Below are 25,287 nucleotides of genomic sequence, written 5' to 3' on the forward strand. Positions count from 1 at the left end.
TCTCAACAAGGTTGCCAGTTCAATTCCTGCATGGAATGGTGGGCTGTGCCCCCTGCAACTAAAGATTGAAGACAGCAACTGGACTGGAGATGGGCTGCGCCCTCCACAGCTGGATAGAAGGACAATGACTTGGAGCTGATGGGCCCTGGAGAGGCACGCTGTCCCCCAATATTACCCAATTAAAAAAAAATGTCTTTGGAGATTGCCAAATGTGACCCTAGAGGCAAAATTCCCTCCAGTTGAGAACCACTGGTTAATTCAATCTTGCTGTATGGACATATCTAACGGCAATCTAAACATAAACTATATAAACATGGGAATAGTTACACTGTGCATGAACGTATTTCCTATGAATAGTTCTGTAAGATAGTCTTAATAAGCAGCAGTACTATCATTTAATTCAAATACAATTTAAAACATTACTAAAAACTATAATTTTTAAAGAAGAAAAAAACTATAATTTTTGTGTAGGAAAACAATTTTATTTTGTTTGTTGTAAGATGACAGTTCTTATTTCAAACTGAGAAAAACGTTAAGATGTATAGGATGTTTAGGGAATAATCGACACAATCCAGTTGAAAAGGCTTCCTCCTGATACGATGCAACCATGAGCAAGATCAAACAGTTTCTCAAGATTGAATAGAGATGGCAGTGAGATATCAAATGGGACCTGATGAAAAAAGCATAAATGTGTTCATGAAATGCATTGTGTCAAACTGTTGACTGAAGTAATGTTCTCAAAACACACAAATACCAATTCCATATGATTTTGTGAAAGATACGTAATTCTTGCCTAAGTTAAGACACAAAGTTTTTTATCCCTACACTGCTGAAATGTCACATATATCATTTTATATCCTATTAAGATTCGTAGGTAGGAGTCTATAAAAATGAGCCTATAAAACAGCAGATACTTCTAGAAATATGGATTATTTGTATTTACATAATCATTGTGCATGATTCTAAATGTGGGACTTTTGGCTCTGTTCCTAATGAAATGTTTTCCTCCACAACATACTGCCAGTTGACAAATCTCCCTCTCTCATTTTGAGTTGAAGTCTGGCCACAAGCAAATTATGTTAGGAGCTTAAGCTCTCTGAAAGAGGTACTGTGTTACCATGCTGATGACTAGTGCAGCCAAAATCATCTGAGCAATCTGAAAAATAGGAAACAAGACTGCTTTTGTGATCATAGCACTGGTTATTTGATTGGGAGAAGGACAGGAAGGAGAGAACAAACATGAAGGAAAGGAAACAAACGTCTACTGTGGGACCCACTTCATGCACATTTCCATGTTTCCCCGAAAATAAGACCGAGCCGGACAATCAGCTTTAACGCATCTTTTGGAGAAAAAATTAATATAAGACCTGATATTATGTTATATATTATATTATATTACAAAGACCCGGTCTTATAGTAAAATAAGACTGGGTCTTATATTAATTTTTGTTCCAAAAGACACATTAGAGCTGATTGTCCGGCTATGTCTTATTTTCGGGGAAACACGGTAGCTACTTGTGAAGGTGAATGAGCCAATGTCACGTAGAATGACCAGCATGAATTAGATCCTTGTGGGCCTGAATCCTGGTAAGAAATTAGAGGAAATGTCTTATTAATTTCTTGTCTACTTGTTAAATGAAACTTTTAGTCTCAAGAAAACAGTGAACCTAAAAATGGAGACTCGTTTTTATTTTTTTTATTTTCACTTCATTGGATAAAAAAATGACAAAAGTATTTCAGTGTTTTTTTATAACTTCAAATAATAGAAAGGTGAATACATAAAAAATTAATTATATCCCCTTTCTCACTTCCTGGAGTAATTAGCGTTACCCGTTTGAGGAGCTGTCTTCCAAAACTTTTAAATCCTCATACAAAAATATATTCATGTGTGTTTTTTCTTTTCCTTTTCTGTTTTTCCTTTCTTTTTTTGAAAGAGTATAACTAGATTTCCATTATTTGCTTTTTCAATTACCAATATGTAAGAGAAATCCCTCCTTAGTCAGTTCAGGGAGGCAGAATGACCAGTTAAGAGTATGCATTCTGGAATACGACACTCTGGTTCAAATTCAGACCTCACCACATACTAGCTATGCGAGTGAGGCTGAGTAAGATATTTGATCTGCTTGAACTTTAATTGCCTTTTCCATAAAATGGAAATAATAATAATTCCTATATAGTATTGTTACAAGGAGGGAATGAGTTTATACACATATGATAGAATTGACTCTTGAACAATGTGGGAATTAGAGGTAACTACTCCCCATGCAGTAGAAAATCCACATATAACTTGTGACTCCCCTAAAATTTGATTACTAATAACCTACTATTGACTAGAAGCCTTACCAATAGCATAAAAAGTTGACTAACTTTTTAATCAACATATAATATAAAAGTATGTTATATGCATTATATACATTATATGCATTATATTATTACAATAAAGTAAGATTGAGAAAAAGCTATTAAGAAAATCACAAAGAAAAGAAAATACATTTACAGTACTGTACAGATTGGCACAGTTCAAACCTGTGTTGTTCAAGAGTCAATTGTACCTGGGACAGTGCTTAGCACAAACACCCAATCAAGGCTATGTCTTATTATCATTATTGAACACATTATTTTTAATGGCTACATAACAATGTGTGAGATTGAAGTATCCTAATTTATTCAGTCATTTGCCACAGAGGTTGCTTCTAGTTTTTGTACATGTTTGTCTATTTACATATATCCTGGGTACAGGTACTTTTATTTATGTATTACTGATTCCCCAAGGTAGCTGGTTTAGTCAAAGGGTGTTTACATTTTACTTTTTAACATTTCTTTCCAGATTACTTTCCAAATAGGTTGTGACAATTAACACTTCAATCAGAAATATATGAGGGTTTTTCTACGCCTCGGGTGTCATATTTTTATGGAATGTAATAAACATTTTGGGGGACATTTAATGACGATTTTATTCAGAAAAGAATAATGGGAAACATTTTGGAGAGCTAATATTAACTGGTTTATGAATACATTGGATGTATTCATAAACATATATATGTGATTACCATGATTATTTTGGTTATATCTCCTTGTTTTTTAACCACACTAAATATTCAGTCTATTAGGTTTTGATGAAATATATCACATCCAATAATATTCTTTAGTAGATGATTTTCAAAGAAGTATACAAAGAAGTAATAATTGACATTAAAATATCTGTGTTTTCTTTTGTGCTATATATCTGTTATTATGGAATTCTTCTCATGTTAAAGATAAGAATGGTTAAAAAAAAAAAAGCAAAGTGGCCAATTAAGTGTTAGATACCATTAGAAGTATCTTTGACATAATTTATATATTAAATACCAATAGAGCACTTTGGCCTCTGACCCTGACAATGAAGCTGCAGAAACGAGTGACCATTTGTCAAAGGATGAAGATCAATTGCTGAATTTATTTATGGAGGCCGCACATAAAAGCTTCAGGTCAGGAAGATAAAATAAAAACAGTTGTCATTCAGGAGTTATTAATTCTTGTTCATTTTCGGGAGAACACAAATTACCCTAAAATATCAAAACTTACCTTTGTGTTATTACCTCTCCCTTTCTAGACACCCAAGCCCTTCTGTGGACAAGTCAAATGCTTTACATTTCTGCTATTTTTTATCATGCTATCACACAGTAGTCTATATTTTGCTACTGCTGTACACAATTCTTTAACTAAACTTTTGATTGAAATATAACATACAGACAGAAAAAAGAGAAATCTCAAGTGTACAACTTGAATGTGTCTTTTCAAAATGAACACATCCTCACAACCATCACTCAAACCAAGAAAAAGAACAGCAATAGCATCCAAGAAGTCCCCTGGTGCTCCCTCCTAGTCACCGATCCTGCCCTCCTCCCACCAAAGTAACCACTGTTCTGGTTTCTATGCTTTTGTGCCAATATTTCAGTTTTACTTGGGGTGTGTGTGTGTGTGTGTGTGTGTGTGTGTGTGTGTGTGTGTGTGTTTTACTGTATTCCTTAACTGTATTTAAGTAGGATCATAAAATATGTACTCTTCAGAAGAGCACATAGTTTTTTTAGGTATATACATAAAAGTGAAACTTTTTTTAGGTATATACATTGATTATGCATATATTTATCTTTAAGCTTATTCTACCAAAAAAATTTTCTAAAGTGATTGGCCGATTAACAGCCCTGCCAGCAAGATATAAGGATGTCAGTTATTCTACATCTTCATACACTTTGGTCATTTTACTTTTTAATTTTAGCCATTCTGCTGTATGTTTTGAAATATTCCTTCATGTTTCTAATGTCATGTCCCCAACAACTGATAATATTGAACATGTTTATTAGTTTCTTCATTGAAGTGCACATCTTTTGTCCAATTAATATTAAGCTGTCTTTTTCTTCTTGACATATACAGGGATTCTTACCACATTCTAGAAACTAGCCCTTTGTTGGTACATGTAAATATTTTCTGTGGCTTGCCACTTCACTCTCTTTAATAGTGTCTTAAAATAGTCTAATTTATCTGTCTCTCCCCTTATGATTGGTACTTTTTCATAGGTCCTATTATGAAAGCTCTGCCATTACCAGGGGCGTGAAGATAATCTCCTATAATTTCTTCTACAAGCTTTATTGTTCACCTTTCACATTTAGTTCTACAGTTAATTTGGAATAGATTTTGTATATGTTGTGAGGTAGGGATCAAAGTGTATAGATGTCCAATTGACCCAGATCCATTTGTTGAAAAGACTTCTTTCCTCACTGTTCTGAAGAGTCACCTTTAACATAGACCATGGGACTGTATGTGAGTGGATCTCTTTCTGGACTCTCTATTCTGTTCCATTGGTTTATACCTATACTTATTCCAATCTGACGCTGTTATTGTAGCTCTTCAATTGACTTGAAAACTAGATGTGTAAGTCCAGTAGCTTTCTTCTTTTTCTAGATGGTCTTGGCTACTCTGGGTCCTTTGCAGTTCCTTGTAAATTTTCTCATACTATTGTAAATAATATAGCTTTTGAAATTTTTCATTTCTAATTGCTTTTTCTGCTATATAGAAACAAAATTTATATTCACATTGATATTGTATATAGCAACTTTTCTAAATTCACTTATTCATTCTAGGAGTTTATTTGAAGGCTATTTTGAATTTTTTATACTTGTAAATAATGAGAATTTATCCCTTGCCTTCCCACAATCATACTTTTTTACTGTTCTTCCTTTATTTAACTAAGAATCCCCATACAATGTTAATTAGAAGCGATAATAGAGTGTCATTAATTACCTGACTTTTCAATTCAGGGAAAAAGAGGTTTATTTAATGAATGGTAATGTAAAATTGTCTACTACTAAAACTCATCTTTTTATTCACTTACATCCTCCATTATTTTGGTGAATTTATTCCTAGGCATTTTATAATTTTGTTATTGTTGTGAATGGAATTTAAAAGTTTCCATTTTAAATGACTCTTCTTAGTAGAGAGTTATTGATTTTTATATCAGCCACTTTATCAGATTCTCTCAATTTAATCATTTTTGAAACTCTTTTGTTGTGGTCATACAACTATACAACTTACAAATAAGTATAATTTTGCTCATTATTTCTTTTTTTTTCCTGTTTATTCTTGTTCATTATTTCCTAATATTTCTGTTCCTGCTTTTATTCTCTTGCCTCATTGCAATAGCTAAAAAAGGTCAAAGTAATATTAATTCACAGAAGTGCTATTGAGCCTTGTTATTCCTAAAACTTCTACTTAAATTAGGAATAGAAGAGAACCACCTAATCAAGTTCCAGTTAATGTATGAAACACATTTTATTAAACAGTAAAATAAAAAAGTCACTATCATCAAAATCATGAAGTCCAGCTTTAAAAAATATTGAGTTAGATGAACGTGCTAAGTTGACCTCACAGCCAAAGCATATCAATGCTATAAATATTCAGAGAATCTGAATGTGTTTTAGGAAGTCAATGTTATACCTTCTTCTCAGAGAATTCAAGATTAAAAAAAACATTTAAAAATTTCAAGTAAAATGATTGAGTTAACAGGTCAAATTTTTCTACATGTTTCTTGATCTGTATCTATTCAATTTTGATTTTCCCGGACATTTAAGGGAGCCCACATAATTCTTTACAATATGAACACAACTATGAGGCTCAGAGACTTCAAGTAACTTGCCCAGGTCCCTGAGCTAGTTAGGGTGAGAACCAGGACTCACACCCAGGCAAACTGGCTCCTCAGAACATATTGCTCTTCACTGTGCTGTATTCTCTCTTCTACTGCCCACAATCCTCTGAACTGCCTCCTGCCATGTCTGTCAATCATGACATGGCGCTGCTCGATGCAGCCTCTCCTCCCACACCCACCTGACTTTACTCAGACTCCTCCTCCCTTGAGCTCAGTGGTAATCTGGACAGTTTTCTAGCTCCAGCTTTTGGAAATTGTATGGAATATTCTAGGTCTTTTTCCATAGGGAATTTCTCAAGTAAAGTTAAGCTCAAGTGAAATCACTGAATTCCCTTCTTTGTCATTCAGCAGAGACAAGATTGACCAACATATAATCACTGAGAAGACCTCTATGTTTTGCAAATAGTTTTAAGTCCAAATTGTCCCAGATAAGGTACCAGAAAATCCTTGTTCCTCTTCCTTTGCAGAGAGAAAGGAAGAAAAAGCTTGGTAGGTAGTAGACTGCAAATTAGTTCAAGTAGGTTATGCGTACAGGAGCAATATTAAAGAAATGGTGATGATTTTGCCTGCCTACAGAGAATAAAAGTCTGAAATAGTACAAGGAAGGGAAAGAAAGTTAATCAAGTTGGAGCACACTGAAAGTGTTCATTAAAATCTGCTCTGGACTTGAACTTATTTGAGGGAGTTTTGAAAGGCATTGGAGAGTTAAAGGTTATTTGCCAATGCTATACTGTATTTTATATGAGTTTCTACATGAAAACTAGATTCTATCATAATGATTTTATTACTTCTGTTCTTTTGTTCCAACAATTTTCTTCGATTGAAAAAAATGTCATATAGTCTTCAAAGTATCTGTGATTTTTCTCAAGCCAATGAGTTTTTATTGAGCAACTACTTTGAGACCTCTTCGTGCTTCTCTCAGCACAATGTCAGCTGCCTTTCATTGATTCTAAATGTTAATGACCAAGATAAAAGGAAGAAAGCCAAATTTCCACTAATGAATAAGGTGTTTTTTTGTTTGTTTGTTTTTTTAAGGAGGGCGCAGTTCACCGTGGCCCATGTGGGGATCGGACCGGCAACCTTGGTGCTATTAGCACCACGCTCTAATCAACTGGGCTAACCAGCCACCTTCAGTTTGATGAATCTTATAATTGGTAAGTGGGATATCAATAACTGTGGGTTTTGTGACATGGATGGATTTAACTTTGCCTCTTATCAAGTATCTTAAAATGTAGAGAATCACAGCCATGAAAAAAAAACTTTAATAGCTTTGAGGAAAGAAAGCAATTACTGTTTTCAGTTAGCATTCTCACACATAATTTTCTCTACCATGTTTTCTATCTCTTCTTAATAGATCACCTGAGCCTTTGAAGTTAATGATTTATTGGATTTTTTTTTTTTTGGACTGCGGAAAAACATGCATTCCATAGTAGAAAGGATAATATGATACTAGCTTACTTAAGAATCGATATCATGAATGACTGGTGAACCCCACCTAATAAAAGTTCCAGCTGAGATGAAACAAGATATATTTGGTTTCACCGTGCTTTATATGATCAGAGAATCCTAATACCAACAACAATAGATCTGATTCTCCCCAATCTAATAGAAAGAGAAACCAACTCTTAGGAAGGTGAGAGGGCTCGTATGCAACTCTATCAGATCAGATCACATGAAATTTCACACTTGGCTGAGAAGAAGATTATCTTTTGCATCACCCTAATTTTTGTATTAATAAAAGTTTAAATGTGACAGAAAAGAGGCTTTTTTACTATAATTTGAGATCAAAGGGCCATATTGGTGAGATGGTAGGAATCTTTAAAATTTAATTTTAAAGAAATAACATTATTATAAAGACGTTTTACAGAGAACAAGAAAATTAGAAGTTAAGACAGGCTATGGGAGAGAAAGCATGTGTCTAGGGAATTGGTTCAAATGCTACACTGTCTAAGAATAGGATAGGTTCTTTTTAAATGACCATCACTATCATTACCATTGTCACTCTACAACCACTGAGTCCCTGCTGTGCATGGTGTTTCCTTGAGCTCTTGAGCAGAGTTCACCTTTTAATAAAGGACAATTCTTGCTCAGACACATTGTCGCACACTCACAGGAAACTAAATATTTCAGTCCACCCCAGATCATTTCTGCAACGTGACGGGGCCCTGCCTCTTTCTCATATGTAAGTAGATGCCAAAAATGTTTTGAACAATGGCTTCTTTATTGGAATACATGTATGAAGAGTGCCTCCAGGAGAAAAGACATATTGAGGAGACAACATTCACTGGAATGTATGCTTAAAAATCAATTTTAGGTTATGTTCATAGTTCACAGTTGTGGTATAATAAAAAAAAAAAATTGGGTCTTTGTCCAAGGTTTCTGCCATAGCACTCCTAAAATCCCTTGAAAAGAAATTTGGGGGGATGATAAGATGACTCGTGGGGCAAGAAGGTGCCTAGATAGCTCCAAAACGGGGTTGGTCACCAGGAAACCCAACCATGTGATTAGAGACCTAAACCTTTCAGCCTTTTGCCCCAAACTCTGAGGAGGGGCGAGGGGCTGGAGATTGAGTTCCATCACCAATGGCCAATGATTTCATCCATCATGCCCACGTAATGAAACCTCCATAAAAAGCCCATAACAACAGGTGTCAAGGGGTTTCTTGGTTGGTAAACACATTGATGTGCTACAAGGTGGAGCACCCAGCGAAGGCATGGAAGCTCTTGTCCTATGCACCTTTCCTATTGGGCTGTTCCTCAGTTGTATCCTTTACAATAGACTGGTAATTGTAAATACAATGCTCTGGTGATTTTTGTGAATCTTCCTAGCACATTATTGAGCCTGAGGGGGCATCGTGGGAACTCCCCTATTTGTAGTCTGCTGGGCAGAAGTGTAGGTAGACTGTCATCCTCATTTGCAGCAGGCATGTCAAGTGAGGGCAGTCTTGAATTGAGCCCTTAATCTGTGGGGTTCTGTGCTAACTCTGAGCAGTAGTGTCAGAAATGAATTGAATTTTTGGACACCCAGATGGTGTCAGAGACTTGTTGTGGAGTTGGTTCGTGTCCGGAAAACCACCCAACAGTCCTATCTGGTATTATGTAAATGAGGGCCATTCTCAGCTAGTGAATGTCTTTGGGGTCTTTGGGGCCTTCTCCTCCTTCACCGCACAGATTCTACAAACACACTGCTCTTCATACCCCATCCCAGGCCAAGCAAGGCACTGCTTGAGGAAAAGAGGTGGCAGTGATATCATCATTATGGATACATGCTTTTTTGTAGGGAACTATGTAGGAAAACAATCCTTTAAGACCAAAAGAGAGACTTGGAAAAAAAAAGTGAAAGTTTAGGCTGTATGTATCCAGGCTTATTCTGACTGCTCAAGAGTCTACGGCCCAGAGAAAAGAGCCTTTGAAATCTGACACTCCACTGTGCAGAAAGAACAGCTCCTCTCCTCTCTCTCTCCGCAGAAAAGTATTTTTCACCATGTAAAGAACTAATAAAGGGTCTCATAAAGGGCAAATCCTCTTACAATATCAAAAGCTCTAATCAGAACAGGAAGCATGAGTTATGCAACCAACAATGAAGTGCACGGGGCATAAAGGCTAGATACAAGTTCACGGCCAATGGTTCCGTGCTCATAATCAGGGGTTTAGGGGAAGAATTAAAGGAAAAGTTTCCTTGGATAGAGAATTGAACAGAAATGCCTATATTGAATGTTTTTAAAATTGAATGTCTATTCTTCATTCTCTGTGGAGATGCGAGGGTATAAATTCTGATATAATACTTATACGTGATTTCATTTCTCTTTACATCGTTGCCTTTATTTTCAGAAGATGGTTTAAAGCTCCCTCAAATTCTCGTTTTTATACTCTGCAAAAATTGTTTCACTGAAAAAGGAAGACCGCATTTATTGAGGATTGGATATGGGCTGGAGTCTTAGTTTTATAGTTTATTTCATTTGTAAATTAACTGTTCAAATAGGGTCAAAAGAAAATGTGTTGAACTGTGGGTCACATTGTAGAGTGTATTTTTAATCACAAGTGGGTGACGTGTGTATGATATTTTTCCCTTACTTCTATAAGAAAAAATAAACTTTAAGCCAGAAAAGCACATTTCCTTTTTCCTTTAGAATTCTTCTAATTCCAATAAATAAGGATTAATTGAGCACCTTTATGTATTCATCACCAGTCAGGGATCTTCATTTTTTGTTTTAAACTTATTGTTGCAGTTCACTTCGGAAACAGACCCTGAGGAAATTTAGCTTTCAGGAAATTTATTAGTCAATACCCACAGGATTGACACCCATGGGGAAAGGGAAGAAAGCAGGATTAGGCAGAGAGAAGATGGGCGGAGAGAGAAGACAGAGAAGTTGCAGTCACAGCAAAGGGCTCAGCCAACCTCAGGGGAGCTTCGAAGCTGGGAGGCTTTTCAAAGTAGACCTGAATCATGGTGAGGGTGTGGGGGGGATGATGGCCAGGTCTTTGTACCCTCATATCGACCAGTAATTGGATGCAGACTTCCCCCTAGAAAGAGACCATGTCCTTTGGCCGGGGACAATTCTTAGAGCTGAGAGCTGAGGGCTATCAGATGGCACATTCCCAGAGCTGGGAAATAAGTTCTTCAGTCCTGGAGGGGAGATTTGGGTGGCTCAGTAAAGGAGCAGGCATAAATATTTAATTCAGTGGTTAACTACAGAACCACTAAATAAGTGGCAATATGGCAAAATGCATGCTAGTATATAACCAGTACAAGCTAAGGGGAGATTTAAAGTAATAACTAAGTAAGAATTCATATACCAAATTCCCAGGTGCTTGTTTTCTGGGTCATGGTAAAACAAGCCTAATATAGTTCCAGTATCACTTCTATAATCATTTCATTTGACTACTCTTGGGAACATTCTCCTCTCTAGTATGAGAAAGAGAATTAGAAATTAAAAGTAGGAAGAAGATTCAGAAATAATATCTTCCCACGAATTTAAGTATGAAAAAATTTAATAATTTTATCTGAAGCCTAACTTTACTTGAGAAAATTCCCTATGGAAGACACAGAATCTTCCATAAAATTTCTAAAAGCTGCATGAAGCTGGACAAGTGTCCAGAGTACCACCAAGCCCATGGGAAGAACAAGAGACTGAAGTCAGGTGGGTGTGGGAGGAGAGGCTGCATGGAGCAGGGCCATGTCATGATTGACAGACATGGCAGGAGGCAGTTCAGATAGTTGGGCAGTAGGGGAGAGGCAATACAGCACAGTGCTTAGGAATGTGTTCTGAGGAGCCAGTCTGCCTGGGTGTGAATCCTGGTTCTCACTCTAACTAGCTGAAGGAACTTGGGCAAGTCACGTAAGAGTCTGCAGGACTCTAAGTAAAATAAGGATAATAATAGTACCTGCCTTAGCTAGAAACAGAAAGCTAAAAGTCACATGCTGAAGTCCAGAATGTATGTGTGTATTAACTTCCTATTGCTGCTATAACAAATTTACAACAAACCTAGTGATTTACAACACAAATGTACGTATTCTCTTACAGTCTTGGAGACAGGAAATCTGAAATCAATTTCACTGCACTAAAGTTGAGGGATCAACAGGACTGGTTCCTTCTTGGGGCCCTAAGGGGAGAAATGTTTCTTTGTCTTTTTTAGCTTCTGAGGCCACCTGTGTTCCTTAACTTGTAGCCCCTTTTCCCATCTTCAACACACATCACTCCAAACTCTACTTCCATCATCACGTGGCCTCCTCATCTGTTGTCCAATCTCCCTGTCTCTCTTTTATAAGGACACCTGTGACTACACTCAGGGCCTACCTGGATAATCCAGGATAACTTCCCCATCTCAATATCATTAACTTAATCACATTTGCAAATTCACTTTTGTCCTAAGGTAATAGGTTCTGGGGATTAGGATGTGGACATCCTTGGGGGGCCATTATTCAGCCTACCACAATATGTGATTAAGTGAGATGGTTTAGTTCATAAGAATATCATATTGATATCATAACAGCTCAACACAGTTTTGATTAGGAAAGTTATTTAACTAATTCTGTTTAAAAATTCGTGGCATTCCTGAAAATGCCTATTGTGCCAGAAGTTATTAGTGTTCACTAAAATATATACTTGCTCCTCTACAATTCTCTACATCCTTGCACATTAAGTGGAGGCCAATAGAATATGAGCAGGAAGTATGATACCCATTCCATGCTGGCTCTTAGAAATGATCATCCTAACTTATTGCCCAAATGGGAACACTTTTAAGAATAAAATAAAAGGAGAAATATTAACCATTACCCCAAATCGACAGGTATATGTTGTGACTGTCACAGGCAAACCAAGATGTACGGTGGTGATCCTACTTAAAAACATCCTGTAAATTCCCTAGCCCTCTTCTCCTGCACTGGTGACTTTGGCAGCCATGTAGTCCAGACAACATAGTGACAGTTTCAAGGACAGTTGCCCATCTTCTACTGGACTTTGCATGAGAAAGAAATAAACATTTATTTCCATGGAGATTTGGGTTTATTTGTTAGCACAGCAATAACCTATTCTATCCTGACTCAAACACGTATGTATGTTCTACACATACCCTATTTCTGAATAGGGGGAAATTCCATCAGAGTAAGGGTTTAACTTCACTCAAAGGTCAGGACTTCAAATCTCAGCAGCAAAGCTATTGGAAGAAATGATGTAACTGACTTCAGTGAAGTTGGGTTCCCTCCTGAAGGGCTGCTTTGGGTCTGCCTGTGGGCTTTTGACCTGGCATACAGAAATGAGAACTCTAGAGTTCGAACAATAGTTGGCATTTCTTGATGCTTTTATGAGGGAGCTCACTGGACTTAACTAGAAACAGAGGCCCTTTTTTAGAGCAAAGACTTATAAAGAACATGAAATGAAGTTTGCGTTTTGTTCATGAGACTTTGCTGCTTAGAATCAAAGTATGACAGGCTTTGTTGGTTAGCAGTTCCCACTGCAGGAGCAAACAGGAGGGCAGGCTGCATGCATGTGCACAGTGCAGGGGAAAAAAAACAAAACCTGTTCACGTTGACTTCGTTATTCACATCTGTATACACCACAAGCACCTGCAAACCATTTTTATAATGTGGCCAACACAGACGGGCAATTTCTGATAGATAGTCTAACAGAGTTTGCAATTTACAAAGAATTTTCCCATAAATCATTTCATTTAACTCTTTGTAGAATTTTTTAACTTGAGCAATCAGCCTTTGTCAATATTAATAAGAGTATGTGGAGAAGAAGGGGGCAAGGAGAGAGCAGAAGGACAGAAGAGGAGGAGGAAGGGCAGAGGGAGGTAGAGTGGGAACCCACGACTGCACCCCCCTGAACATTTACTGTGCACTTATGCACTCTGTGCCAGGTACCACATTAAGCACTTTTGGCTAATGATAAATCTGTTGCCAAAATAAAATGTGGCAGTATTCATAAGGACTTTTTTTGATTCATGAAAAGCATAGTTTAATGGCTCTCTAGGGAATTATGCTGAGTGAAAAATGCCAACCCCTAAAAGTTACATACTGTATGGTTTCTTTAATATAACATTCTGAAAATGACAAAATTATCGAAATGGAGACTAGACTAGCCAAGTATCAGGGTCAGGGATAGGGGCTGGGGGTGGGAAGTTTAGGTAGCTACAAAAAGATAACAAGAAGGGTCCTTGGGACGAAATTGTTCTGTATCCTGACTTTATTAACATCAGTATCCTGGCTGTGATATTGTACTATAGCTTTGTAAGATGGTACCATTGGGAAAAACTGGATTTCTTTATACCATTTCTTATCATAGCATGTGAATCTGTAGTTATCTCAAGACAAAAAATTTAATTAAAAAAGGATAGTTGAAAAATAATACTAAAAATACATCTACACATATTAAATGCCCATTTACTCTATTGAAAATTAGCAAACATTTAGACAAGCCAAAGGCCACTAATGAAGGGAGCTGCTAATGGGCAAATGAAGAATGACTCCTTTCACATAATTTTAAGGCTGGGAAAAATAAAAATGGCCACAATGCATTGAATGCTTACCACTGGCATTGTGCTAGCACAATACTAAATGGGTTACATGTGGTTTCTGAGGTAATCCTACAAGAGGAGTAGCTGTCACCAATGTACAAGATAAGGAACCACAGCACAGAGAAGTAAAGTAACTTGCTCATAGTCACACAATCAATACATGGTGGAAACAAGAATCAAATCATGCTTTTATCCACTAAGATACATTGCTCTTGACACCTTCAACAGAATCTAACTCACTTAAGGTCTTAAAGGGTTAATGACTTGTCTAGGCAAAACTGAGACTAGAACTTGGGCCGAGCGCTCTTCCCACCACACTATGCTCTCACAGGTGGTTGAAAAAAGAACATAATGGCACAGCTGCATGAGATTCAGGTGGGATAAGGGCAAAACTATGGAATGGCTAGTGTCCAAAGTATTAACAAGGAAATTGGATAAATTTACACCTGCCGCTTTTTTTGTGGATTTATTTAAATATAAGGAAAGTTTGTCCAGATAATTTCCAGTGGTTTTTCTAATTGACTCAACTATATGAGGCAAAAATCAACAATTCTCTTAAAATGAACTATATGCTCATTGCGAAAGGTCCAGTTTTCAGACACACAGACCAATGGAATAGAACTGAGAACCTAGAAATAAACCCACATAAATATGGACAGACAATTTTTGACAAAGAAGCCAAAAACATACAGTGGAGAAAAGACAGCCTCTTCAATAAATGGTGCTGGGAGAATTGGACAGCCACATGCAAAAAATTGAAACTAGACTGCTATCTGTCACCATGTACCAAAATTAACTCAAAATGGATCAAAAACCTAAACATAAGACCTGATACAATAAACTGCATAGAAGAAAACATAGGTACTAAACTTATGGAGCTTGGGTTCAAAGAGCATTTTATGAATTTGATCCCAAAGGCAAGGGAAGTAAAAGCTAAAATAAATGAGTGGGACTATATCAAACTAAAAAGCTTCTGCACAGCAAAAGAAACCATCAACAAAATAAAGAGGCAACCAACCAATTGGGAGAAGATTTTTGCCAACAACAACTCCGATAAGGGGCTAATATCCAAAATATTAACTCAACAACAACAAAAAAGCAAAAAATCCCATTGGAAAATGGGCAGAGGATCTGAAGAGACATTTCTCCAAATAAGACATAAAAATGACCAGTAGACATAAGAAAAAATGCTCAACACCACTAATCATCAGAGAAATGCAAATAAAAACCACAATGAGATATCACCTCACCCCAGTCAGAAAGGCTATCATCAAAAAGACAAATAATAACAAGCGTTGGAGAGGCTGTGGAGAAAAAGGAACCCTCATACACTGTTGGTGGGAATGCAGATTGGTGCAGCCGCTATGGAAGGCAGTGTGGAGGTTCCTCAAAAAATTAAGAATAGAATCACCATATGACCCAGCAATCTCTCTCTTTTGGGTATCTATCCAAAAAATCTGAAAAAATTTGTCCGTAAAGATATATATGCTTCAATTTTCATTGCACCTTTATTTACAGTGGCTAAGACATGGAAACAACCAAAGTGTCCTTTGATAGATGATTGGATAAAGAAGACATGGTATATGTACACAATGGAATACTATTCTGCCATAAGAAAGATGAAATAGTGCCATTTCCAACAACATGGATGGATCTTGAGATTATAATGCAGAGCGAAGTAAGTCAGACAGAAAAAGTCGAGAACCATATGATTCTACTGATATGTGGTATACAAAACTGAAAACAACCGAAGAACAAGACAAACAAATGAAGAAACAAAATCTCATAGACACAGACGATAGTTTAGTAAGAGGGTAAGGGAGGAGAGGGGTGGTAGATGAGGGTAAGGGGATCCAATATATGGTGATGGAAAGAGACTGACTCTGGGTGGTGAACACACAATGTGATATATAGATGATGTATTACGGAATTGTACACCTGAAATCTACATAACTTTACTAACAATTGTCACCCCAATAAACTTTAATTTTTTAAAAAAAGGTCCAGTTTTTTAATCAAGACAAAACTATTTAGCAAAATGAAGTAAACGAAACTACATATTTAACTCTGTTTTCAGCAAAATAGGAAGCAATGAACCGATTTGCTAATGATACCCCTGCCTTCACCTCCTTGGATGTTATCTAAGTAACTCAACTTCAGCAAATTGTCCCTTTGATTCTGAAATACAGTTATATCCTGAATGAAGCGAGGCTTACTTTATCAAACAGTGCACACGTTTCTTGCCACTTTTAGAGTAAATACACAATATCAGGTTCATGATTATATTTTGGTTTAAATTATATCCAAGTATCATTATACCCCCAAATTGCATGCCTAACAAAAGTAGAACCAATACTTTGAGCCCAATAACACAAAGGCTCTCGGTTGAGGGGTGAATGAGAGCATATTTCACCTTGACACTATTGCGGGCAAATCGAGAGATGAGCATTTTGAAAATGCTATAAACAGCTTAGCCTTTTCTTAGCATTTTGAAGAGCACATTAATAGCCTGGCCTTTTCTTAAGGATTTTCTTTTTTCCCTTAGCCAAATTTGACAGTTAGAAATGAACAGTGAGAGGATAGAATCAAAGTCAGCGCTGTGTTTTAAAAGCAATGTGGGACTGATGTCATCCGGCATTGTCTTCAAAAGAATATAAGAATATTAAGTGGATGTCTCACGAACTTATACAAAGGATTCTCTTCACTTGAGGACAGAATGATAATGCCTCACAGAAGAAAGATGTAACTCTAGCTGTTCATAGAATCTATTCAGACAGTTCTTGGTTGGTACAAAAAAAAGATCCGCAACTCTCAACCAAAAGAAGTTATGTTAACAGAATCAATTCTTTAAGACTTAGTAAATACCAAATACAGAATATTTGGAATCTTGTGGCCAATGCTATAAAAGACAATTTAAAGAGAGTGCTATCATTGCCACCATTTGGGCAGTTTTATTAAAAAGAAACCCAAACCTCTCTTTTGTTAAAAAGAGGCATATGATAATGTGATAAAATTAGCCAAAGGAAGTTAAACAGCCTAGCACCACCCTCTAGGATTTAACAGCCTAAAAAAGTGAAGTGGAAGCTGTCCCATGTGAATAGTGGTACATGCAACCCATCTAACACCCAGAAAAACTGCATGGGTTATTTCAAATGGTTCAGCTTCGGAAGAAAACAGTTTGGGGGTTCCTCAAAAAGTTAAACATAGAATTACCATACAACCCACCAATTCTACTCCTAGGTATACACCCAAAAGGATTGAAAGCAGGGACTCAAGCAGATACTTGTACACCCGTGTTTCTAGCAGCATTATTTACAATAGTCAAAAGGTGGAAACAACTCAAATGTCCAGCCACAGAAGAATGGATTTAAAAATATGGTATCTACATACAGTGGATTATTATTCAGCTTTAAAAAGGAGTGAAGTACTGACACATGCTACAACATGGATGAACTGTGAAAACATTGTGCTAAATAAAATAAACTAGCCACAAAAGGACCAATATTGTAGGATTCCATTTATCTGAGGTCCCCAGAATAGGTAAATAGTAGAACAGAAAATAGAAGTTACCAGGAGTTTGGGGAGGAGGGAATGGTCAGTTATTATTTAATGCGTACAAATATTTCTAGAAATGGATGGTAGTGATGGTTGCACAACAGTGTGAATGTACTTAACACCGCTGAAGTGTACACTTAAAATGGTTAAAATTGTAAACTTTATCTTATGTATATTTTATCATAATACAAAAATGTATATACACTTTTTACTCCAAAATCTTATTCCTGAGAATTAACTCTGAGGAGATAACGCATAAGGGTGAAATATGTATATACCTATCACCCACAAGATTGGTGAATAAAATCTGTTTACATAAAAAGAGGCTGACACAAAAATACACAAAAGAAATTATTATGTGAACATGAAATACAACAAGATAGACATTTCACATAACAATATGTCCTTAACATTAGTGAATGAAAAGAGGCAGGTTACAGAATGCATGTACAGGATGATCTCCAAAATGTTAATAACGATTATTGTCTGAATGGTAGACATGAGCTGATTTTAAAATTATCCTCTTACTAAATTTCTTTACTGGTTAATTTTTAAACAAAATAACATGCTATTATAAAATGTTTATCCCTCTCTCACATTAATTAAGAAGGGTTAGGCCCTTGGTGCTTTTATTATAGATGGTTTCTGTATTTCTATTTCTATAGCAACAATAATACTTGTAAGTGAATCAGATACAGTTTTAAAAAAGATACATACCTCAGATAGTGGTGATGTCTCTCTATCACTCAAAAACAGACTTCTTATTTCAGAGCAACATTCAATAATCATGTTCTAGAAATAAGAAGACAATGTAGTGAGGTTGATCTTATTGGTAAACATTATATATTTTAATTATATGCTATTTATTTTATTTGTCTTTTATTGCATCATCACCTAACTCTTAACCCCCAGGAGGAGACTTGGAGGGATCCAAAGGTCATAATCCCTTCAGTAATTAGGGTTATTTGAAAAGATACAGGTTGGCCACAAAAGATAAGATTTAGTTGAAAACGATACATTGTTTTAGGATTATTTCCCCGCATATTCACTGTTAAAATTCATGTCACAGAAAAATAACAAGTAAAGTAATTCGCACCAAAATAAGATTTTGGAAAACCACTTTTCTTCTGAGAAGAGAGTCTAGAAATGAGTTGGAGCAGAGAAGAATGGTCAGGAATTGGGGAAGAAATGGAAAGAGTAAATGAGTAGGAAGCAAGAATCAATATCATTCTACTGTTGATGACACTGCCACAGGCCCTGCTGGATGGACAGGGCTATGTTTATGTGTGGACATCTGACCCATGAGGGATTTACCCTTAGGCGGGGTTGAATCACTCAGATCCTCTATCATTGTAATTTCCTATAAGGAAGGGCCACAGAAGAGAATTGTAGTCAGTACTGGCCATGTGCTGAGAAGTCCTGATACAGAGTTGGAGAAGGCAGTCATTGGGCCAAATGTAAGATGAGTAGGAGCAGGAAATAGAGATGAGTGAGAACTTATATTCCCTGTGGAACTGAGCACAACCTTGGCTCCTGACTCTCCAGTTCCATTTTCTGTCAGGTCCACTGTGTATTGGTCCCAGTCCTTGGCTATGCATGAGCTTCCTTATTGGACCCTGCGAAATTTGGCCTCCCCACCATTTTCTGTACTTAGCAATTAAAGGAGTCATAATTATAACATTATCAGAGAAAAACTATGCCTGCTGCACAAAGTTGCCAATATCCATCCTGGAAGAAAGCAACAATTTGCTTTATGGTAGCATGTACTAGCATTCAGAAATATTAAAATGAGTCAAATCCATTAATTTTTACATTATAACTGACCAATGCTGGTTAAATCCTAAAAAATAAAAAAAGTAAGCTATTGAACTCACAGCCCCAACCATGTTATGTCCAAGTTTTAATAAATGCATAAATACAGAAAAAATCAAATTTTAGCATTCCAAAGCTATAGCTAATTTAATTCAATTTAACAAATATATTTAAAGCATTGTATTAGATACTGTGGAACACAGATAAAGAAATAGGTACTATCCTCCTAAAGTTTATAACTGAGAAAAAAACAGATACATACATAGCTAAATAAAATACCAATGGACTGTGGTCAGATCAGAAAACCTCATCGTTATGACATGTTGTAGGAGCCTAGAAGTGGGACAGTAAGTGTAAGTACGATGAACAAAGAAGATGTCCTGGAGGAAGGGTCAAAGGAACTGAGCGCTAACAAAATCGTAGAATTTCAATTGGTAGAGAATGGGGACAAAGACCATGTACGCAACAAAACAGTGGGCACTCAAGGCACATAAGGGGTCTGACACGGTGTTTACTGTGGGCTTGTACAGGAAGCATGGCAATGAGAGTGGTGGGACACGGAAAAGTAAGGAATATGGATTTTGTCGTGGAGGACACTGAGTTACTGGACAGAGGGAATAATGATTAGGGTGCTTTAAAAAGATAATTTTGGCTACCGCTTAAAGGTGAACTGGATTGTTCTCACCAAGAGGTGATACTTAAGTGTGAGCTTAAAGGTGAACTTAAACGTTCTCAGAAAAAAAAAAAAAAGGTGAATTGCACTGGGAAGAGACAAGAGAAAGATATATCAGCGAGGAGGCTACTCAAACTGTTTGCACAGGAAGTGATCGTGGCTAAATATAGGTCAGATTGAACGAGACAAAAGGATGGAAGGCAGGCAGGATCCCCACCATGGATCAGGGTATACCAGTTCTCTGATTAACCCTCCCAGCTTCTGGTTCATTTCATGAGAGGAGAACACACATCCACTTCTACACTCCTCTCATTATTTATATTTCTAATTGAATTCTTAGGACTGGTTAAAGCTATGTTTTCTTTCATAGAAAAGGTGTCAGTGACAGCTATGATGATGGCTGTCACTCAGTAATTCAGCCATGATGAGTTACGGTCATGATTTCATCAAGAGCTATCAAGCAAATGACACTGTATCATTAATCATTTCACAAAGCAGATGGGCAGCAATGTTACCTGATAAGTGACTTTCACTACTCGTCTCCACATTTATTAAAGAGAAATTTCACCTGAACAACGTTCTATTTCTTTAGCATTATTTAAGGTGAACAGCACACATGTTAGAAACTGGCTGATTCCATGTTGAGCTGTGAGAGACCTCGCATGACCTCATTACCCCCGAAATGAAGACAGGAAAAGCACTGAGTTCATCCCTCCCTCCCATCAGAAAACTGCTGGCAGAGTGCTGTGTTTGGCGAGGGGCCTGGGAGGACACAGAATGACTCTTGCTCAATCTCTGCCATTTCTCCTTTTAAAAAGGAGCATCTGTTGGTTCTATGAGGGATGGTCTTTTGAGTTACTTCAAAAATATAACAATAAAGCCAATTCCTTGACTTAGTTGAAATCCTCATCATCTTTCACCTATAATATGGAAAAAGCTTCCTAAACTGTTTTCCATCCTCCAAACTCGTTTCTCTCATCCCTCCTTCACATGCCACCAGGGTTACCTTATAGATGTAGTGCGGATCACATGACGCCCTTCCAGATAGATCCCCACCTTCTCTGACTCTCCCCACACCCAGCCTTGCCTTCCCATGGCCATTTTCTGCAGAAAAACGTTCATTGATCATTTCTTCATTCCATGTCTGCTGAATGCGTCCTAAGTGCCATGGAGGGGTAACAGGAGATGAACAAGACCGAGCCCTTACGGAGCTCATGGTCTGGTGGGAGGAGCAGGAGAAAGGGACTTCCCGCACCACGCACCACGTGTGAGACCAGAGAGGAGGAAGCACTCCGCTCCACCCACCCCACTAGCCCCATCTCCCACCACATTCACCCCATACTCCTGCCACAGCAGATGGCTCACTGCCCCCTGAGTAACATTCAGTCCCATGACCTCATGTCTCATCTCTTGTGGTAGCCTCAGTCAGGAATGAGTCTCCAACTAGAAGTTTCACAAACAAAGACTGAAGAGGCACTATGTTTCAGTTCCTGGGTAAGATCAAATGATGAATAGGAACCCTGAGCAAAGGAATTTACAGTAGAGAGGAAGACACACTTAGAGAGATAATCGTTGAAACAGTATGGTGAGGACACAGGATATTTTGGTGTGCAAGGGAAAATGGCCTTCCATTTATAGGGAGCGCTGTCTGAGCTATGTAAGCAAGTACAAAGTCTAGCTCAACTTTTTCTCTCTCTCAACACACACATACACACTCACACACACACACACACACACACACACACACACCCCTATATGAATGAGATTTAAAAAGTAATGAGAATACTTTGCATCAACAGCCCTACGACTTAGAGGAAAGGATTCCAGCAACCTTACCCTTTTATATAGTGTAGAATCCAGATAATGGGGGAAGCAGGAAAACTGGAAGAAGTCAGAGATGAAGTTGAACATACATAATAAAGAGCTGAGCCAGAGCAGGAAGGGGAGAGAAAACAAAACTCTCCATGCAGACTGCATTGGAGGCAAGGATTTAGTTAGGAGTTAGAGCCAAATGAGACAGATGTTGGAGAGCAGCTGTGGATGTCAGGGAGATACCCAGAGCAAGACAGTTGGGGAAAAGAAGACGTAACGGGGAAAGTTGTGCTGTGTATTAGGAAGGATTCCTACTCAGATGTTCTTACAAGAGACTCCATAAACATTTAGATCATTTTCAATGGTTTTGAACATCATCTTCAATGGTTTCTTTGAATGTCACACTTTGCTTGCTAAAAGAGGGCTGCTAGGCAACTGGCTCATTATGACATCTAGGTATCTATAGCCATACGCATACAGTGCTCAAGCTCCTCCATGACAAGGACCTAATTGGACTGATGTCTGCCTGTCCTCTCTCCCCAAGCCTAGGAAAGTTTTGCAAATAATTATTTCCCCAAAACAGTTCGTAAATTGATGCTAATGTCCAATTGTATTTTCTTCTGTTTTCATATTACTTCAATATTTGGGATAATTTGAGTTTACAGCAATTTTAATTGCCTTGTACAAGCCAGGCATTCCATACATGTTTGCTGAACTAACCTTAGATGACTTGGTAAACAAACATAATTTAAGCTTTTCATATCAGTATGCTATCATTCCAAACAGGTGTTTTTGTCTTAAAATCAGGATGGGTTGTACCTTTCATATGCTTTGAAGTACATAATATACTCTAAAGACACCCCAAAAACTGTGAATGACAGGTTAAAATAACTTAGTCATTCTGCACTGGCGGTGTTCATTTTAAAAAGACATGCAGGATTTCAAGCCAGAAGTGATTGGAACACCTGTTATGTAACCCTCCCAATACATCCCAAATTAATATCTGTGTTCTGAAGTTCTTGGCTTATGTCAGACAATAGAAATTTGGGGTTGAGGGGGAGAAAACACAAAAGGAAGGGAATGAGAAATATTAACCAAAGGCGCATTTTTCTGAATCCTTATATTTAATAACCCACCAAAAATCTATACTGTGATAGAAAGAAATATATTAGATTAAAGAGGTTATGAAATCCTGTCTAATTTTTAACCAGAATTGATCGCTTCAAGTGTCTTGGTTAACTTCTAATTAGCTCCAAGCGAAGGTTGTCATGACAACGGACTGGTAGGTTTCATCAACAGGATTTATTTGCTATAACCCAGAATCTAGCTGCTTTATTTTCTTAAGTGCTGGTTACTATACTGGAAAATAGAAAACTTTATGTGTTCCTTTCATTTCTCAACTTTCAAATGTTATGAACTAATTAGTTTAGCAATTCACTTAAACAAACACTAGTTTTTCTTCCATTTGAAGATATTCTGACTTCACACATTAATTGGGTAATAAAAATGCTCAAATAATAGACTTAGAGCGAGAATTAAAAGTAATGTAATGAAGTTACAGAACATTGTTTCGTGGGACTCAGTTACAGCTGAATGATTTCTCTAGATTGGCTCTGTTTTCATTCACCACCAAATTCTTATAATTTGTACACTTCAAAGAGCTTTGAAGGAAACACTACTTAAGTGTCTAAAAGTTGGGTCATATCTGGGATTCTATGTAGAGAGAATAGAGGGCAGAAGATCCATAAAATTCAAGTTTAGCTACACAGTTCTGCTCTGATGAAGTAAAAAATAAGTATTTATGCAGAATGACATCCATCCTGCAATAGGAATGTAATTTTCCATTATTTAATAACTTACTTCCATTTCTTTATCAATTGATTTCTCTTCCATTTCTCGTATTTCAGATACATTTTCATCTGGAGTAATTTCAGAAATTGCTGGCAATGATATTTCAGCTATTTGCGTAAGATTAAACAGTTTCTCATGAATTGAAATAACTCTAAAAATAAATACATATGTATTTTATTTAAAAGTTTAAAAAGGCATCCATTTATTCCCAGCATCAATAATGTGTAGAGTAAGTCCTTGGTTATTTAACACTCAGTTTTCTGGCATCCCTAAACATAATTCATTCAATTATTCCTTCATTTAAGAAACATGAGCAAAGAGACACAATTCAAATAGGCATAATGTTTATGATTTAGCTATACAATCAGATAGACATGTAACTACCAACTGGCACAGGCACAATGAAAGAAATGTATACATCCAAAATACTGCTTAACATGAAAATAAAGAAAATAAATATATATAATGGGCAAAGGAACTTCAAGCAATGACAAAAGATTTCCTCCTACGTAAACCTTAATGACATGCTATGATTGTCCTGCTGACCTGAAGGTAAAAATTATGAGAAGTTAGCAATGGCTCTGAAAAAAACCCCAATTAATGAGCCCACAACTCTGAAATGTATTATGTGTGGAGTGGAGGGTAGGGAGAAAAATCAAGACAGGAGGAAAAGCAAAAGCAGAGGAGGAGGGCAGAGGACATATTGGCAATTAAGCTGCAGACAGAAAGCGTCTGGAGCCACAAAGGCAGAGCTGAACTGGTGAGCAGAGTCGGAAGATGGGAAAGACTTGAAACAGCTGAAGGAGGCAAACAGCCACCTACCTGGCCCAGTGACTACGATACAGGCCCAGCATGCGTGTGCATGCCCGTATGTGTGTGGGGTACAGGTGTCTCCAGCCAGGGAAGGGGGGAAATTTCTATGGAAAAGAACTAAATGGTCCAATACAGCAAACTGACGTCAGGGAAAAAAAATCAGGAATGTCAGTTCTCCAATTTTCCTCTTATTTTGCCTTCTAAAGGATGATTAACAAGAGCAATTCCCCATGAGCTGATCTTGTCTTGACCCTCATACGAGCACAGGAAACATCACCCTGGATGAGAGAAATTGTCCATTTTCACCATGTCACCAAGTGACAGATCGGATGAAAGGTTGTCAGTCACCCTCCTCTGTGATGGCCTCAGTGACAGGAGCATGTCCCTAACTTTAGTAACCCCACCATCAATCAGGAACACACCAAAAATAACATTTTAGAATTAAAAAGAACCTGTCACTTTGATTACCTTCTACTCTGCAGAATTTATAATCATTTTCATAATGTGGTTCTGAAAAATAAATCTTGCCATGTTTCTGGATGTACAGGGCAAGTGTCTAATTTCCTAATTTT

The 25,287-nt window shown here is 37.2% G+C and overlaps 1 protein-coding gene across 1 annotated transcript in view; it reads right to left on the reverse strand.

The window, feature by feature from the left end:
* Window positions 1-464: 464 nt before the first annotated feature.
* CFAP54 (cilia and flagella associated protein 54) overlaps window positions 465-25,287 on the reverse strand; it is a 249,277-nt gene continuing 224,454 nt past the window's right edge. The window contains exons 66-68 of the mRNA XM_081060278.1: window positions 23,912-24,053; window positions 18,472-18,546; window positions 465-670 (exon numbers count right to left, since the gene is read on the reverse strand). Of these exons, the coding sequence (XP_080916404.1) occupies window positions 551-670; window positions 18,472-18,546; window positions 23,912-24,053 (337 nt within the window). The 3' untranslated portion in view covers window positions 465-550. The remainder of the gene's footprint in view (window positions 671-18,471; window positions 18,547-23,911; window positions 24,054-25,287) is intronic.

The sequence above is a fragment of the Rhinolophus hipposideros genome (genome assembly GCF_964194185.1).
Source record: "Rhinolophus hipposideros genome assembly, chromosome: 9".
NCBI lineage: Eukaryota > Metazoa > Chordata > Mammalia > Chiroptera > Rhinolophidae > Rhinolophus > Rhinolophus hipposideros.